The 16,078-nt window shown below is 36.5% G+C and overlaps 1 protein-coding gene across 3 annotated transcripts in view; it reads left to right on the top strand.

The window, feature by feature from the left end:
* Positions 1–16,078, top strand: part of KANSL1 (KAT8 regulatory NSL complex subunit 1) — a 214,301-nt gene that overhangs the window by 162,335 nt on the left and 35,888 nt on the right. For all 3 annotated transcript variants that reach the window (XM_069076216.1, XM_069076214.1, XM_069076215.1), the window contains 2 exons: positions 111–252; positions 8,833–8,937. In XM_069076216.1, coding sequence (XP_068932317.1) covers positions 111–252; positions 8,833–8,937 — 247 coding nt within the window. The remainder of the gene's footprint in view (positions 1–110; positions 253–8,832; positions 8,938–16,078) is intronic.

Raw genomic sequence — 16,078 nt, 5'->3', positions numbered from 1 at the left:
CTAGTCTTTACTTGGCTCAGAAGCCAGTTTGTGAGTGAGCTTTCGGGAATGAAGTGGTTTGATTCGAATGGCAACTGCTGTTACTGAACTTGTTTGTTTCCTCCTTTTAGGCGACACAGGTCAGAATGGAGATGGGCAGCAGACCGAGCAGCTATTGTCAGCCGCTGGAACTGGCTTCAGGCTCATGTCTCTGATTTGGAATATCGAATTCGACAACAAACAGATATTTACAAACAGATCCGAGCTAATAAGGTAAGGGATAAATGTGTCTGGTGTTTTCCCTCCCTTTTAAGTCCATTTCTTTTTGACTTTTAAATGGCTATCAACTATGTCAAGAAGACTGGTTAACATGATGTTCTGATAGAGCAGCTTAATTTGTTTAGTGTATTGCTCAGTATATTACACAAACACCATTGGTTTAGACATTAATTTGGACATGTGTTTGGAACATTTTGTTCATCTAGGCTGACAGAGGGAGCGCAATTATGCAAAGGGACTGCTTATTTAAACCAATGATTACCCTCAAATAAGTCAAATATTATGTATTCTTACTTTGTCTCATTACATGGAAAGGAAACCTGTGTAAGATGTTTGTATCTTCATTATTCCACTTTTAATTAATCCTATTTTATTGCTGGAAGTGCTCTCTTGCTTCCTTTAGTGTCATATTCATTATTCTCTGTTGTATATTTAATCTGAATATGCCTATAAGACCAGCCTGGCAAAAGTAAGCGTAAGCCTACTAGCAAATTAGAGTGTGGATTTTTATTAATTTACCTTTACAGACAGGATAGACTGATAGGATTTTAAAAATAAATGTAATTATTTACTTATAGTTAGAATGATGTTGCTTTATATTATTATTACCTACAGTTACAGAAAGTTTGCATGTGTGAGAGAGTCATCAACTGCCTTTTCTCTTAGGAAATAAGGCATGATTGTGAATTGCACTACTTTAACACAGTGAGGTTACCTGTAGTGTTCCATTCTTGAAAACATGTTTATAGTGTTTTATATTCAGTTTGAGTTACTGAGAAATAAGCTTAGGAGATACAGAGAGAGATCGATTGATTGATTGGGGGGGGGTGTTTAGTATCCTGTCTTTGATTTCCATGATAAATATCTGTTTATGGTTGCTGTGTCTTTGGGGTCTCTTCTTTACCATTTCGTTTAGTCATTAACATTAATTTTAATCAGCAGTCTCTGTTAAATTTGAGCCTAGTGTTTTATGTAAAAGACAAGAGCACTCCTAGGTCCTATTTGATCACATTCTCCATTATTCTGTTTGAAAGCCTAGAGAATTGCCAAATCATGAAAAAGGTAATGTGGAATCATTGACTAAATTTAATTGGCAGCAATCTATATTTGATTCTTCCCCTGGTTAGTGCAAAAACTCAAGCAGCCTAGCACACATGACTTCTGTAGCCTTTATTGAAGATTATTGGCAATGGGTATCAGATACTCATACATAAATAATTCAGTCCAAAATAGTTTATAGCTAAAATACTAAGGCCTCTTGTTATGATCATCTGAGCTTTCACTTCCAAAAACAAGACTTGGGTTATAGAAGTTTATCCCTAAGTAGTTCAAATAATCAGTTATTGCCAATCAATTAGAGTCATCATGCCGATTACATTTATGCTTATCCTTGAAAACAAGCAGATGAAATATGCACCATAGTATCCTTCCTGTTTCCTTTTCCCCCTGGAACTCACATCACAATCTGAGTGTCTTATTTTTTAGTATTAAAATGATCAGTAATCAAATGGCAATTTCCATATTTATGAAGTAAAGATTCTCTTCCTGGTAGGAAGTGGTTATTATGGTCATCAGTCTTCCCTTTTTTTGGGCGGGGGGTGGAGGGGGGTGGTGGTGGTCAGATAATTTGTTAGTCTCCAAAAATACTGCAAAGATTGGGAAACAACTCCTGTTTTATTTTTGATTTTATTACTAATTGGCTATATGAATAATTTCCAAATTTATTTCATTTCCTTGCACCTCAGTTTCCACCTTCTTCTTATTGTGAGGTAATGATTTGGGAAATTTTTTAGTTTTAGGTCCATTCATCCTGGGAATCTCTGGAAAGACATGTAGGAACTGGTTATTCTGGAATTGCTTTTGGCAATGTTGATAATTCTGGTTTGTGTATGTCTAAGCTCTTCTGTAGCAGAGTGCCAGCAAGGAGGCAGTAACTGGGAATATTACTGCCCACTAAAAATATGTTAACAAATGCTCAACTTAATTCCATTTTTTTACTTCTATCATCTTTTCTCTAAATGGAAAACTTTTTCAGAAAAGTGTTGTGTCACCATTTGCTGTGCTTCTGGTTCAGATGTAACTAAAATTTTAGAGTGGTAGTCATTAATTACTGAATTTCATACATGATGGATTTCTTTTCAAATATCTAGAGGGCAGATTTTCCTATTTCATAATCTACCAATAGATTAGGCAAGAGTTGTTTTCTTTGTAAGGTGGTTTAAATTTGGACTTTTCCTTTCACTAACTGAATATAAGCCTAGTGGTTGATTTTAGTGCTGTTGCTTTTTCTGACATTAAAAATGCATTTTAAAGTAATTAGTAGGAAATAATTTATGCTGAACTAGCAGCAGCACTTAAAAATGGTGTGTATGTATGTTTGTATGCAAGCATGTATGTATTCCATTGTTTTCACTGCCTCTCATTTGAATATGCTTAATTTTTCAAAGTCCTTGAAAATACCCCCTTTCCTCCATGGGTTCTAATTTTATCTTTGAGAGGAACACATCCCCTGCACATGAAAACTAAAAACTGAAGTTTTAATGGTTATCATGGGCAGGTTCAGTTGGTGTTTTTAAGAAACATTTCCATGTTTTGAAGGAAGTAAATTCCAGTTCTCTTCCCTCATCCTACCACCTGCCATTTCTATGAACCATGTTCGAAATGTCAAATTTTGGGGGGATAGGAGAATTACACTGAAGATCAAAGACATTATGTGAACCAGTTTAGTGCTGTTGTCGCCTCCCTTTTCATTAAATAAGAGTACTTCTCTGGGGCTGCCAGGTGGCGCAGTGAGTAAGAGTGCCGGCCCCAGTGTCGGGAGACCTGGTATTGGTTCTGGCTTCAGATACTAGGCACCCACACAAAAATAACTGGCTGTGTAACCTTGAGCAAGTTAACTTAACCCCGATTGCTTAAAAAAAAAAAAAAACAGTGCTTCTCCCCAAATAAACAGATGTCAGTAAAAAAAATAGATGTACCATTTGATCCTCCATCCTCCCATTATAGCCCCCTAAACCCTGAAATTAACCATTGGGATTAACTAAGGACAGAAAAGTATCATTGGGGGCAAGGAGTAATCAGGTTAGTCTTAACAAAAGGACAAGCAGAATTGGGGCAACAAAGAATATAAAACACTTGGCTTTGCACTGTAAGAACTAGAATAAAGTATGTGACCCTTCCTTCATTAATTAAACTCATTTTTGGTATTCCAAGTTCTTGAGAACTGTTTCATAACTGATGCAGTTTGTGATTGTTGATCTCAGGGTAAAGAGGAGGAAAGTTTGAAGAGTGTGGAATTGTGTAATACTTCTTTTCCTCTGAGGAAGAAAGCCAAAAGTAGTTGTCATTTCTGTACCTCTGACAATGAATTTCATTAATTTATTAGTAGTTAGTAAGTTGAAGTACTCTTTAGTATTAATTATTATATTATTATATATATATTATATTATATACTATTATACACATTGAGACCTTTAGAGACTTTGTAATCCAGTCCCCTCTGTTTATATATTAATCTTCAAATGAGACTGAAATTTAGTCTTCTCTCCCTCTACCACTGCCCTTACACTTTTTGAAATGGTAATTTGGCAGATCTTCTTTTTTGGTATGGCATGCTATCATTCTTCCACATTTCCTTGAAGCCTGTAACTCTAGTGAGGGGTTGAAGAAGAGTGCAGACTATTCCTGAGTTTTCCCTGAGAAAGATATTTTGCTAGCTTACATACCTTACTTTTGAACCATTCCACCTGGGGTATATAGTTGTACTTTGGGAAGATCTTAGGTACTTCTGGCATATATTAGCAGCACTGTGTTCTCTTGGACTAAAAAATTAGAAGTGATTTTGTTTTTATTTTCTTTTTAATAAAGTTTCAGATTCTGGTACCCTTTTCCTTCAAGGACTGAATTTATTCTTTAGATTTGGTTGGTTACTTTATCCTTTGGATTTTGGTCTTTGAGATTTTACTCAAGTAAATTACTGAAGTAAAGTAGATTTCTGGATCCCTCTTAAGAGTGGTGGTTCTATAATAACTTGGTGGGGTGGTGGTAGTGCTGTTGTATGAAACAGAGGAAATCGAAATCCCTTACCATTCATATGTTTTCACTAGTCCTTTTATTTTGTCTTCCTAGTACTGCCATACTGACAGTTATGGAATGTGCCAGTACCATCAGTTCAAGGCTGCTTAGCTGGGGGGGAAAAAGGGTGGGGAAGGGATGGGGGGGGGGGGAGAGTTGTAGTTAAAGCTCTGCATTAGAAGTCTAATAAGTGGTCTTGCTTTCTTGTGACCTTCACATCCCCAGGTCACAATTCTTTTGACATAAAAATGTGCTTAGAGGAAATGTCAAGTAGTAATTTATTAGATTTGTTTTTTTTTTCCATATATTTTATTTTTTGTTAGGCTTTAGACTGTGCAGTGCTAAACTTAGAGCAAAAAGTTGGCTGACAATTCATTGTGAACAAGTGTTAGCATCTCTTTGAATTTTATGCACTTAGATGCATCTGTCTCCTAAAATCATTGTGGTAGTGGGAAGAGGACTGGAGTAGGAGTCCAGAGACCCGAGTTCTGGACCTTGTTCTGCCACTAACTAGCCTGGACTTAGTTTCTTCAGACATTGGACTAGACGATTTTTAATGTCTATTTCAGTTCTCATATTTTTATCATTTTTCTCAGAGGGGAGGGGTAATGCTTTGGTAATATTGACTTGTTTGAGCTGACTTTACTAGCTTTTGTTTTTTTAAAGTCTGATACCCAGCCATTGAAACAAAGTGACTCTTTTCCTGCTTCCTTTCTCTCTTCATTTACCTTCACCTGAAACTCCTTTGAGAAACAGTTTGCTTGACAGATGGCCCCATTTAAAAAGTATTTTGGCTTCTGGTTGATATTAACATCTCTCAGCTTGCAAGATGCTTCATAGTTTGCAGTTGCTTTAACAATGAAATAGTTAACATTATCATGCCAAGTGAACAAGCATTTATTAAACACTCATTACTTGAGAACTGATAGTAGACCTGGGTGTGGAGTTATTTATATCAGTCAACAAGTGCTTATTAAGTATTTACTATATACCAGGCACTGCTGAGCTATGGGGATACAAAGAATGGCAAAAACCAGACCCAGCTCTCAGAGGAGTTTACATTCTAATGAAGGGAGGAGGGGCAGCACAAGATGCAAACAACTATGTACAAACAAGTTATATATAGGATAAATTGAAGATAACAAAGGGAAAGCACTGTCATTATGGGGGATTGGGAAAGACTTCTCAGGCTAGGAGATGAGGGAAAGAATTTCAGACATGAGGGACAGCTGATAAAAAAACTTGGAATAGGGGGATGGAGTATCTTCTGTGAGGAACTGCAAAAAGTGATTGTAAAAAGATTGGAAAGATAGGAAGAGGCTAAGTTGTAAAGATGTTTAAAAGCCAGAGGATTTTATATTTGATCCTGGGCGTAATAGGGAACCACTAGAGTTTATTGAATAGTGGGGTGACATGGTAGTACTTGTGCTTTGGGAAGATTACTTGAATAGCTAAGTATTGGGGAGAAAAATGAGGCACAGAGACCCAATTAGAAGGCTGTTTCAGTAGTCCCAGTGTGAAGTGATAAGGGCTTGCCTTAGGGAGGTGGCAGTGTCAGAGGAGACAAGGGGGGTGGGTAGAAGAGATATTATGAAGGTAGAATTGACAGGACTTGGCAATTAAATGAATATAGGGGATGAAAGAGAGTTGAGGATTTGAGAATAACTCTTATAGATTATGAACCGTGGATGACTGGGGAGGGTAGGGATGTTGCCCTTGATGGTGATATGAAGGTTAGAAAGAGGGAGGAGGAATTGCAGGGGGAGATAAGAGTTCAGTTTGGGACATATTGAGTTTAAGATACCTATTGGGCATCCAGTTTGATTTGATCAACAGACAACTGGAAATATGAGATTAGACTAGATAGGTAAATCTGCATAGAGGTAGTTGAATCCATGGGAGCTGATGAGCTCACTTAGTGAAGGAATATAGAGAGGGAAGAGAACAAGGCCCAGGATAGCCCTGGGAGCCAACCATGATTATATGAACTAGATGATTCAGCCAAAGAGACTGAGAAGGGAACAGTCAAGCCAGATAGAAAGAAAACTATAGTCATATTAATTAATATTGTTTGAGTATCTTCTTGTTTTAAGACATTAAGGAGTGAATGTGGGATGATTTTACTTTCCCTGTTTGGGAGGCAAGTTATAAGTGTCTGATAATTTAAATGGCAACCAGAGATATAAATAGTAGAGGCTATAAGAATGGTTGTGTATGACATAGCTAAAAGTTTCTAGGCTTGTTGAAGACATAAGATTTAACAACAAATAAAGTAGGCAGTACACGAGACATCACTAGATCAAATGCCACAATGTCTGTGGGGACCAGGAAGTAAGTTAGTATTGATTAGGTTGTCTGGAAGCACTTCATAAAAGAGTTAGGACTTCAAGAAAGACTTTAAAGAATGAGTAAAATTTGAATAGGTTAATAGAAAATGATTTTGGATGTGGGTAGATGTGAAGGTCTGAAGGGAATAAAGATAGCAAGATTAGCATGGCATATATAAAAAGTAGTTAAGAAACTTTCTTGACCATAAACTGATAATATTTTGGGGAAGTAGATGTTAATATAATTGGGTAAATAAAGTATAAACAAATAATTTGTGGAAATTTGGACTCATTAATAGGGACTGTTCTAGATTCTTGAGCAAGAGAGAAAGATGATAGTGTTTTAGGGAAGATGACTTAATATAAATTTTTGGAAAATTCCTGTTTCTCTGGAAGATGATCATTTTTACTTGTACATGATTTTATATTCAAATGGAAAAATTTTTTTTTTCTCTCTCAGGCCTGTCTTTGATGAGATCATTTTTGAGGATCAGGCCCCAGAAGAAAGTCAGTTTTGGACTATGGAGTAAATGTTTCTGGCCTTGTTCTTGATCTTTTGTTTTTGTTCTAAGCTCAGTTTTCTGAATGGGCATTGTACATAGTAGTATCCCAAGGTGGATTACTACACTACCTCAGGAGCAAGGTTGTGACTTTTTTGTTTTTCCTAAATATTCTTACATTTTCTTTTCTTTTTTTTACTTCATCCTTTCATCCCATCTCCAATCTAAAGTATTTCATAAGACTGTAAGGAATTTTAAAGATCATCTAACCTTTCTCCTCATTTAACAAACGAGAATATAAAATCTAGAGACTTGAGTGTTCTGACGTCATGTAACTAGTTAGTGGCATAGACAAGGCTAGAATCCAGATTTCTTGACTCCCAGTCCAGTGTTTTTTTTTTTTTCCACTATGCCATGATTTGTAATCTCTCTTTGATTCTTCCAGCCATCTCCTCTGCTCTGAACTGTCCCTGCTCTTGCATTTCATTAAGTTGGACCCATCTAGGAAGTAAGTTTCTCCACTGTTTCTTGATGTTCTGCTTTCCGATTTTATGTTTGACCTTTAGGAGGGAGTCCAAAAACCTTAAATAACATTGAATCAATTCAAGAGTTTGAAAATAAATTGTGGTCATTGGGGACATAGTTTGAAGGCCCTTGGAGTTGTGAAAGGAGGTAGAGCAATTTAGTCTTTGATGTACATCTCAGTTGCTATTGGGATAAATTAACAAAACTATGTATATTAGAACCCTAATAAAATAATCCCAACTTGTTTTCATGAGGCCCTGGTAAAACTATCTTTGTTTAAATTGTTATGAAGTTTTGTGTCTACTAAACTCACCTCTACTTTTTCTGCCAAAATCGGCTTGTTGGCTATGTAGAGGAGCTGTGTGATGTTTTTTTTCCTTGAGTTTTTTTTTTTTTCATGAACTCTGTCTACTGGAAGATATAAGCTGTTAATCTGGATTGAGTGCTTTGCTTTTGTCCTTCTTTGTGCTTAGAGGTAAACATTAGTTTGGAAAACTTAAGCATCTTTTTTTTAATTGTGGTATTGTTGGTTTGTATACATGTTGCAGGGACCATTCTAGTTCTGTTTCACCCAGATGCTTTTGTTGCTCAAATAACAGTTGGCCAAGATGACCATCTGTACCTGTACTAAAAAATATATGTGACTCTGGAGCCTATTTGGCAATTATCTATATCACCCATTAACCAAAAGATCCACAGGACTTGTCTACTTAGATTTTTTTAAAAAAGGAGTGTAATAAAATAATCCAATACTAAATTGCAGGGTCTTTCATATGAGAGAGTACATTTGATCTTATGTGACTATGGTGTGATAATTACAGAGGGCAAGAGAGCTGCCTTTCCATGTAGAGACTGAAAGCTTGGATCTAGATGTAGGACCTTAACAATTGAACATGATTGCTAGTAGACTTCTTGTTTAAATGGTTTGTGTGAGCCAGAAAAACTTCTGTGGGCATATGAGTGAAGCATAAAGAACAACTCTTAAGTAGAATCATCATTCCCTTTGAGAATTTAACTATAGGAAAAAATTTGTAATTATAGTACTGACCTGTTTCTCTCTCTCTTTCTCTCCCTAACCCCCCCTCCCCCTCCCCCGCCCCCATCTTCTTTCCCTTTCTCCTTTCTCTTTTTCAACTTTTCTCCTGCAGGGTTTGATAGTTCTTGGTGAGGCATCTCCTGCAGAGCACACAGCAGTAGACTCATCCCTTCCCTTTAATACTGAGGTGAAGGCTGAACATGGGACTGACAGACTGGTAAGTACACAACAGTGAGGGGAAGGGGGGAAAAGAAATTAATGAGATGCTGAGTGGGATTCCGTTGTGTCCATGGGGTTTTCATGGCAAAGATTCTAGAGGGGTTTTGCCATTTTTCAGATGAGGAAGGAAGGCAAATATCAATTAAGTGACTTGCCCAGGGTCAACTACTGTCTTGAGTTAGGATTTAAACTCAGATCCTCCTGGCTCAAAGACTTGTTCTCTGTTCACTGCACCACTCAGCTGCCCCATATTCTATGTTGACTGAAGGGTAAGAAATGTGAACTTTTTTTTAGTGCTTTGTCTCTTCAGGGCACAAGTCTCTGAATGTAGATAGTTTAAAATAACATAGGGTATGGTCATCACATAGAGAATTTCTGGATCTTAGAATAATTCCAAGGGGATATGACCAGAGGAAGAAATTAGAGTACTTCAGTTGAACATGGGAGCTGTTTGAAGTTTGTCCTCTCTTATCTTAGAATGTACTTCACAGAACACAGAATCTTAAAGAGTTGAAAGAGAGAGAGCTCAGAGTTCATCTGATCTCACCCATAAATGAACAAGAATCATTTTTCCAGCATATCCAAGGACTAGTCATTGAGGCTTCTGACTGTTGCTGAAGGACTTCTTTAAGAAGGAACATAACATCTTCTGAAGAAATCCATTTTTTTTTTTAAACTGAGGACATTTTCCTTATTATTAGACCTAAAATTACTTTTTTTTGCATGCATTGATCCATATGCTTTCTTCTGATTGAAGAACAAAATCTAATCTCTCATCTATGTGATTGTCCTTCAGAGACAGTTATAATCTGTCTTCCCATGTTATCTGTTTCCTGGTACAGCCCTCCACAGCTCGTGCACACATGGACACACACATATACACATGTGGGGGGAGGGGCGGGGCGGGCGGCAGTGGCAATTTTCTCCAAGTTCTTCGACCAAAAGCTCACAAATTCTTCAACCAAATCATCAGTTTTGCTAATTCTGAGGCTTTTCAGCATCTTGGTTCCCCCTTTCTTTGGACGTGTTCCAGCTTTTCAAGTATCTGATGGCAATTCTGGAGTTCTCTCCAGTGATACAGATTGCATGTTCATCCTGTATGACTTATTATGACTTGTCTGTGCTTCCCAAAAGATCATCCACCCACCGTATCTTCTCTCACATTCTCTGATATCATGCAGGTACCAGTGGAGTACTTTGACTATCCACTTATTTTAACTTTCAAGTCTATTTTACTTTTTTGTATAACACTTCCTTGATCACATCCTTTACTTGTATTCTTCTTTGGAGTTCCTTGTAGGTAATATGTTTCAATTCTTTATATCTACTATATGCCTCTCCATTGCAGCTTTTCATTGGGGCTTTCTAAAATGTTACTCTTAAATTAACTCTGTGTGGTACTTGATGTCTGATGAAGACAGGGGTCATTACCTCCCTAATATTGTCACCCTGCTTCTCTTAATTGTAACCTAAGTATTTTTGTTTTTTAAATTAGACATGTGATGTCATTGTTATAGTGAATTCCCAGTGATAGAGTTCTGAGAGGTTAAATGACATATCACAAAAGTGACAGCTACTATGTGTCTTGAGGCAAGACTTGAACCCAGGTCATCTGGACTCTGAGTCTGGATCTCTAGCTATTCCTCCTACTACCTTTAAGAGAGTGATATGACAGCCAAAATAAACAGTGCATGCATGGTTCAGTTTCATTAGTAACTTTAAGGTGAACCACTGTCTAGTTAGTAGTACCTACCTACTTTGTATTCGTGAAATAGATTTTTTGAATCTGAGTATAAAACTTGATCTTTATTTCCATTACATTTCGTCTTATTAAGTTTTGCCTAGCAGTTTAGCTTGTCAAAATCATTTTGGAATCCAACTATGATGTTTATTGTGCGAGTTTTTTGTCATCTTTAAATTATACCAACTCCGTTTTTTGTCCAAGTCACTAAAAAATGATAAATATCACAGGGCTAAGCACAGATCCTTGGGGACCTCTTTCCAAGTTGGTATGAAACCAATTTAATGATTTTCCTTGTGAATAGGTAGCTATATTCAATTGGTCAGTCAACTAGTATAATACATAGCTTATATTTTTTTTTCATCTTGTCCACAAGAATAGCATGAGAGGTTTTTTTGAATATATTGCTAACGTTATGTAAATTATTTTTATAGCATTTCCCTGATTTATTAGCCTAGTAGCCCTGCTGAAAGATGTGTTCATTACATAGACCTAGCACTAGAAGGGACTTAAGAGGTCATATAGTTTAAACCCCAAGCCCCATAGACATTAAGTGACTTGCCTGAGACCATTATAAATCATCAGCTTAGAGATGGGATTTGAATCCAGATCAGCTGACTCCAGAGCCAGCTCTCTCTACTGTTTGGTGCTGTCTCCTGGAAATTAAGATAGCAGGACTCATTCTCTCTGAAGTCACCTTGGTTATTGGTGAGCACTGCTTCCTTTTTCTATGTGTTCACTAATTGTTCCTTAATGATCTAGAACCTCTCCAGGAATGTAAGTTCACAGTTTTATAGTTTTTCTTCCTCCTTTTTGGAAATCATATTAATACCTCTCTTACTCTACTGTTTTTCAAAGATGAATGACAGCGTCTGAGTAATAACATCTGCCTGTTCTTTCAGTACTATGGGCCTGATGACTTGGATGCATGAAGGATCCCATCTCCTTAATTCCTTTGTTTCAATTTACCTGCTAGGCATTTTTTTCTGTCTTTTCTAGTCCACTGATTATTTTGATTGGTAGGAAAAAAACAGAAACAAAAGAGCTGAATATCTCTGTCTTCTCTGTTGTAAGTTACTCCATCCTAGGTAGTGATCCTATCCCTTCTTGCCTTCCCTTCAGCATAGCTTTAAAAAACAAAACGAGGGAAAAACACCCATACCTTTTGTTGTCTTTTTCTCTTAACTAGCCTTAGCTATTGTGAATTTTTAATGTTCTCAATGGTGTTCTTATAAAATTGTATCTCATTTTTATATTCATATTGTTATCTGTTCTTTTGTCTGCTGTGCATGTCTTTCAAAAAAAATTTTGGTTAATAATTTCTCCATACATTCACTTTGGTTCTTTATACCTTCTGTTTTCCTCATCATAAGACTTGACCTGGTTTTCCCCTCCTCTGTCATGAATTAAAGATGGAGTAGTCACTTGTTCACATGGTTCCTATTATGTATACATTAGCAAGCTTCTCTTCTTTGTTGGTAAGAAACAGATTCAGAGTAGAAGTTCCCTTCTATGTTTTAAAGGATGAATTTATTACTAAAATAAATTAAAAAATTAGTAGTTGCTCTGTTTGGGGTAAAAAAAAAAAGACGACATCTTGATAATTGAAATCTTTTTTCATTATTTTATCATGCTTCTTATGATCAGTTTCCTAAATTCACCTGTTTTTTTTTTCTATCCAGGTAGTCACATACCAATGACAGTATTGCTTTTCTCCATTGATTTTTCACCTAAATGCTGGTTACTGTGTTTCTGTGAGCATGCCACCCCACTTGCTATGTGTGTGTATGCACCCTTCCCCCAATTTATTTTTAATTTATACATCATCTCTTCTCCCCCTCCTTCAACACACAAACATACACATCATTCATTCACTTTTGAACATATTATACTCATCCAGAGATACATTCCTAGAATGACAAGTCTCAGTGATACCTATATATATCACCCTAATCTCTTTGCTCACTCCAGTCCTGTACTGTATGCCTATTAGATATCTCCTACGGGATGTCCTATAATTGTCTCAAATTCACCATACTGAAAAAATTCATTATCTTTCTCTGTCCACCTCTTCTCCATGCAGATGGGTGCCCCTCTGCCCCTCTTTTAAGGGCATCAGCATCTTTCCAGTCTCCCCAGGTTTACAATTTTTTAATCATTTTCACTTCTTCACTCTCCCTCACATAGTTATCTCCTCTTTTAAGTCCCTCATCTCTTCTCACCTGGTGATAGTCACAGTAACCTTTAAATGAGACTCTCCTCTTCAATCCGTCCTTCACTCTACTGCCACTGAGTTGTGTCTGTCTGAACTTACTCCTAAAGCAAGCAGTGATCTGGCCATACCACTCCCCTGTTTAATAAACTACAGTAATTTGATTTCTCTCCCTGTGGAGGGGTGCCGCTCCCCCCCCCCCCCAAACATTTAGAGGCTTTTTCAGTTTGGTTACAATCTATCCTTTCTGCTTTTTATGCATCATTTTTCTTTCTGTAGTCTGCAGTCCCGCCAATAGAATGTAACCTCTTTGAGAGTAGAGGCTTGTTTGTTGTTTTTTTGTATCTTTGTCTCCTATATGCTCAGTTAAGCAACACTTAATAAATGCTTGTTGAGGGATTGTTACCCGAATCGTATACTTTTATGTATAGAAAGCAGATACGCCTTCCCTTGGATTGTGTCTTGTAAATTTCTGGTTGTTTCTATTATTCTTCCCTCTATGTTTATAACTTATTTCTGTGCTAACTTGTTTGTTGCTTTTATATATGACAATTTTTTTCCTTTACATTTGATTTGAAGTCCTTTTAATTAGATTTGCAAGAGTTTTAGGCTGAGAAGTTTTCACCACTAGTTTTAGTGGGGAATACTCCATCTATGACTGAGAAGCAAATATTTCACATTTTTCTGACATGTTCCAAAAATCTAAATACTGATCTCAGATTCCATCTTCTTAACCAGCTAGTTGATCCTCAAATCTGCCTTCTGAATCTTTGTCTTTAAGTGGCAAAAAATCCCAAACCCCACCACCTCTCTACCTTATATCTTATACCCTATATAAATCACTTAAATTAGATTTTAAGCTTCTTGCCTTTGATTCTTAACTTTGATCGTAAGCAGTGCTTTTTAGATTTTTTTGGTAATATTTTTGCCTACGTGAATCACCAGAGGTGGGTAATAGTAGTATCATTTGAGAAGTCTTTAGCATTCTCTATCACATCTTAGAAGCATATTCCTAAGAAGGTGGCAAAAGCCCTTTTGATTGATTCTGTATATTGATAGTAGTATGAACTTATTGAAGACACAAATCTTTTTGTTTTGGTCCCATTCGTCACCCTCACTCTCAAACCCCCCACCGACCCTCCCCCCATTATTAGATGTTGACATGGCCTCTTCTCTTTTTTTGCATATCTTAATTGCTACTTCATTTACTTGATCAAAATCTGTATGTGGTTCTTTAAGTATTTATTGATCTTTGTTATGTGATAGTTTGCTTAATCTTCTTAAAGAAAACCCTTTTCTTAGGATATGCAGTCAAATATAACTTGTTTTTCTTCCAAAGTCTAACTGAAAGAACAGATAGGATTATTAAAAGGAAGAAATTCCAAATAGCCATAATGTTGAGGGAAAAAGATATTTGGGAAATTTAGGGATTTGCATGTTTTTTTTTTTATTTTTTTGTTTTTCCTCCCCCCCCCCCCCCCCAATTAATTTTCTTCTGCTAGCTGAGCTTTGAAGCTATTTGCTAAAGAGATATACTTTAGGAGTGGAAGAGATACCCAAACCTATGTGCTCAGGGAATCAATGTCTCTTTGTTTTGTATTTGCCTGTTACTTGTCGGTTAAGTGACCACTGCTTTCTGCTTTGGTTAGGCAATTTTAAGGGAGTTTTGTGTGTGTCAGTTACATTGTAAAGCTACTGGGACTTATTTAACCCATGGCTACATTCTAGCAACTTTTATCTCATTCATTATGAGATAGTGAAAATAGCTTTACTTTTATTTAAAATGCTTAGTCTTCCATCTTTTAAAGTAGTTAGTAAATCTTTCTGCTTATGCTTCTAAATTTTGTGAATTTCTTATTTTGATGACTGTGCATTCTCTTAGTTTGCTTACATGTTTCCTATGGTTAACGGGATTAAGGGAGAGAATACAGTGGTGTGCTTAATTGCTTTCAGGATCCTCTCTTGAAATCTGATTTGATTCCTTGAGGATGATGCAGTAGTAAGTGTGATCTAGAAATAGCTCAAGATTTGGTGTATGGTGATGTATATGAATAATGTAGTAAAAAGGTTTTTAAAACTTGGTCTTGTTGGGGAGGTGTTTACAGAGAATAGAGAACATTGAATAGCTTTTAACTCAAATCAATGCTTCATTCATAGAATTCCATTAAGATATTTTTCTATATATTCTTTTCTGTGCCTCCTTCAGATCATTGCAGAGATAATGGAAGGGGAAATAAAACAGTAACAAAGGACCAGGAATTTAAGACTGATGTGTTGGCAGTCAAGTTTACTTTTTTTTGATCAGTGAGAGAACATTAATACATGTACGTTGATGGACATGGACATAACATAATGGATTCCTTTCCTTTTTGAGTAGAGGACATGCTAAATTCCCTGAAGCTTTGAGATCTTGAGATTGTGAGCTGATAGTGAAATTTCTGGGGGAAAAACAAAACAAAACAGGTGAGGTTGCACTAAATGCTATATCTAGGGAATGTTTTGTTTTCTCCTGTTAATCCACTAAGTTTCAGGAAGGTCAAGACTGGTAGTTCTGATATACTGGGTGTTGATTATTTGATATTCACTATTAATAGATACTAATTAGATCTGTTTAAAAAATGATCACTTAGCCTATTAAACTTTAAATAAAGTATGATAATCAGACTTTTGTTAAGTTTTCAGCTGCATATTCTTTGGAAACATAAAGATGGTGCTGTGGTTAGAGTGTTAGACCTGGAATCAGGAAGAGCTGAGTTCAGATTTTCCTCTAGACACTTCTTAGCTATGTGACCCTGACTAAATCACTTACCCTATGACTCAATTCCCTTATCTGTAAAATGAGAATAATAATAGCATCTGCCTCCCAGGGTTTTTGTGAGAATAAAAGGAGTATGGATTTAAAGTGCTTTACAAGTTTTAAAGCACCATACAGACACTAACTATTATTACTGTGTTTCCCCGATAATGACACTGTCTTATTAATTTTTTTGGACAGAAAAACACCAGAGGGCTTATTTTCAGGGGAGGGCTTATTTTAATGAACATTGACAGCAATTTTAATAAACAGGTAAATGTGAACAAAAAAATGTACCTTTATTCAATAAGCAAATCATTGGGGAAGAACAGGATGACACGCTCACTGCTGCAGCTCTGATTGGATGCAGCTTGGAGCGCGGCGTGTGTTTC

The sequence above is a fragment of the Petaurus breviceps genome, unplaced genomic scaffold, assembly GCF_028583685.1.
Source record: "Petaurus breviceps papuanus isolate PSGF00001 unplaced genomic scaffold, PetGlider_PUasm1.0 90925, whole genome shotgun sequence".
In the NCBI taxonomy this organism is placed as follows: domain Eukaryota; kingdom Metazoa; phylum Chordata; class Mammalia; order Diprotodontia; family Petauridae; genus Petaurus; species Petaurus breviceps.
The sequence above is the reverse complement of the archived record's forward strand: the minus strand, read 5'-3'. Positions and strand labels throughout refer to the sequence as shown.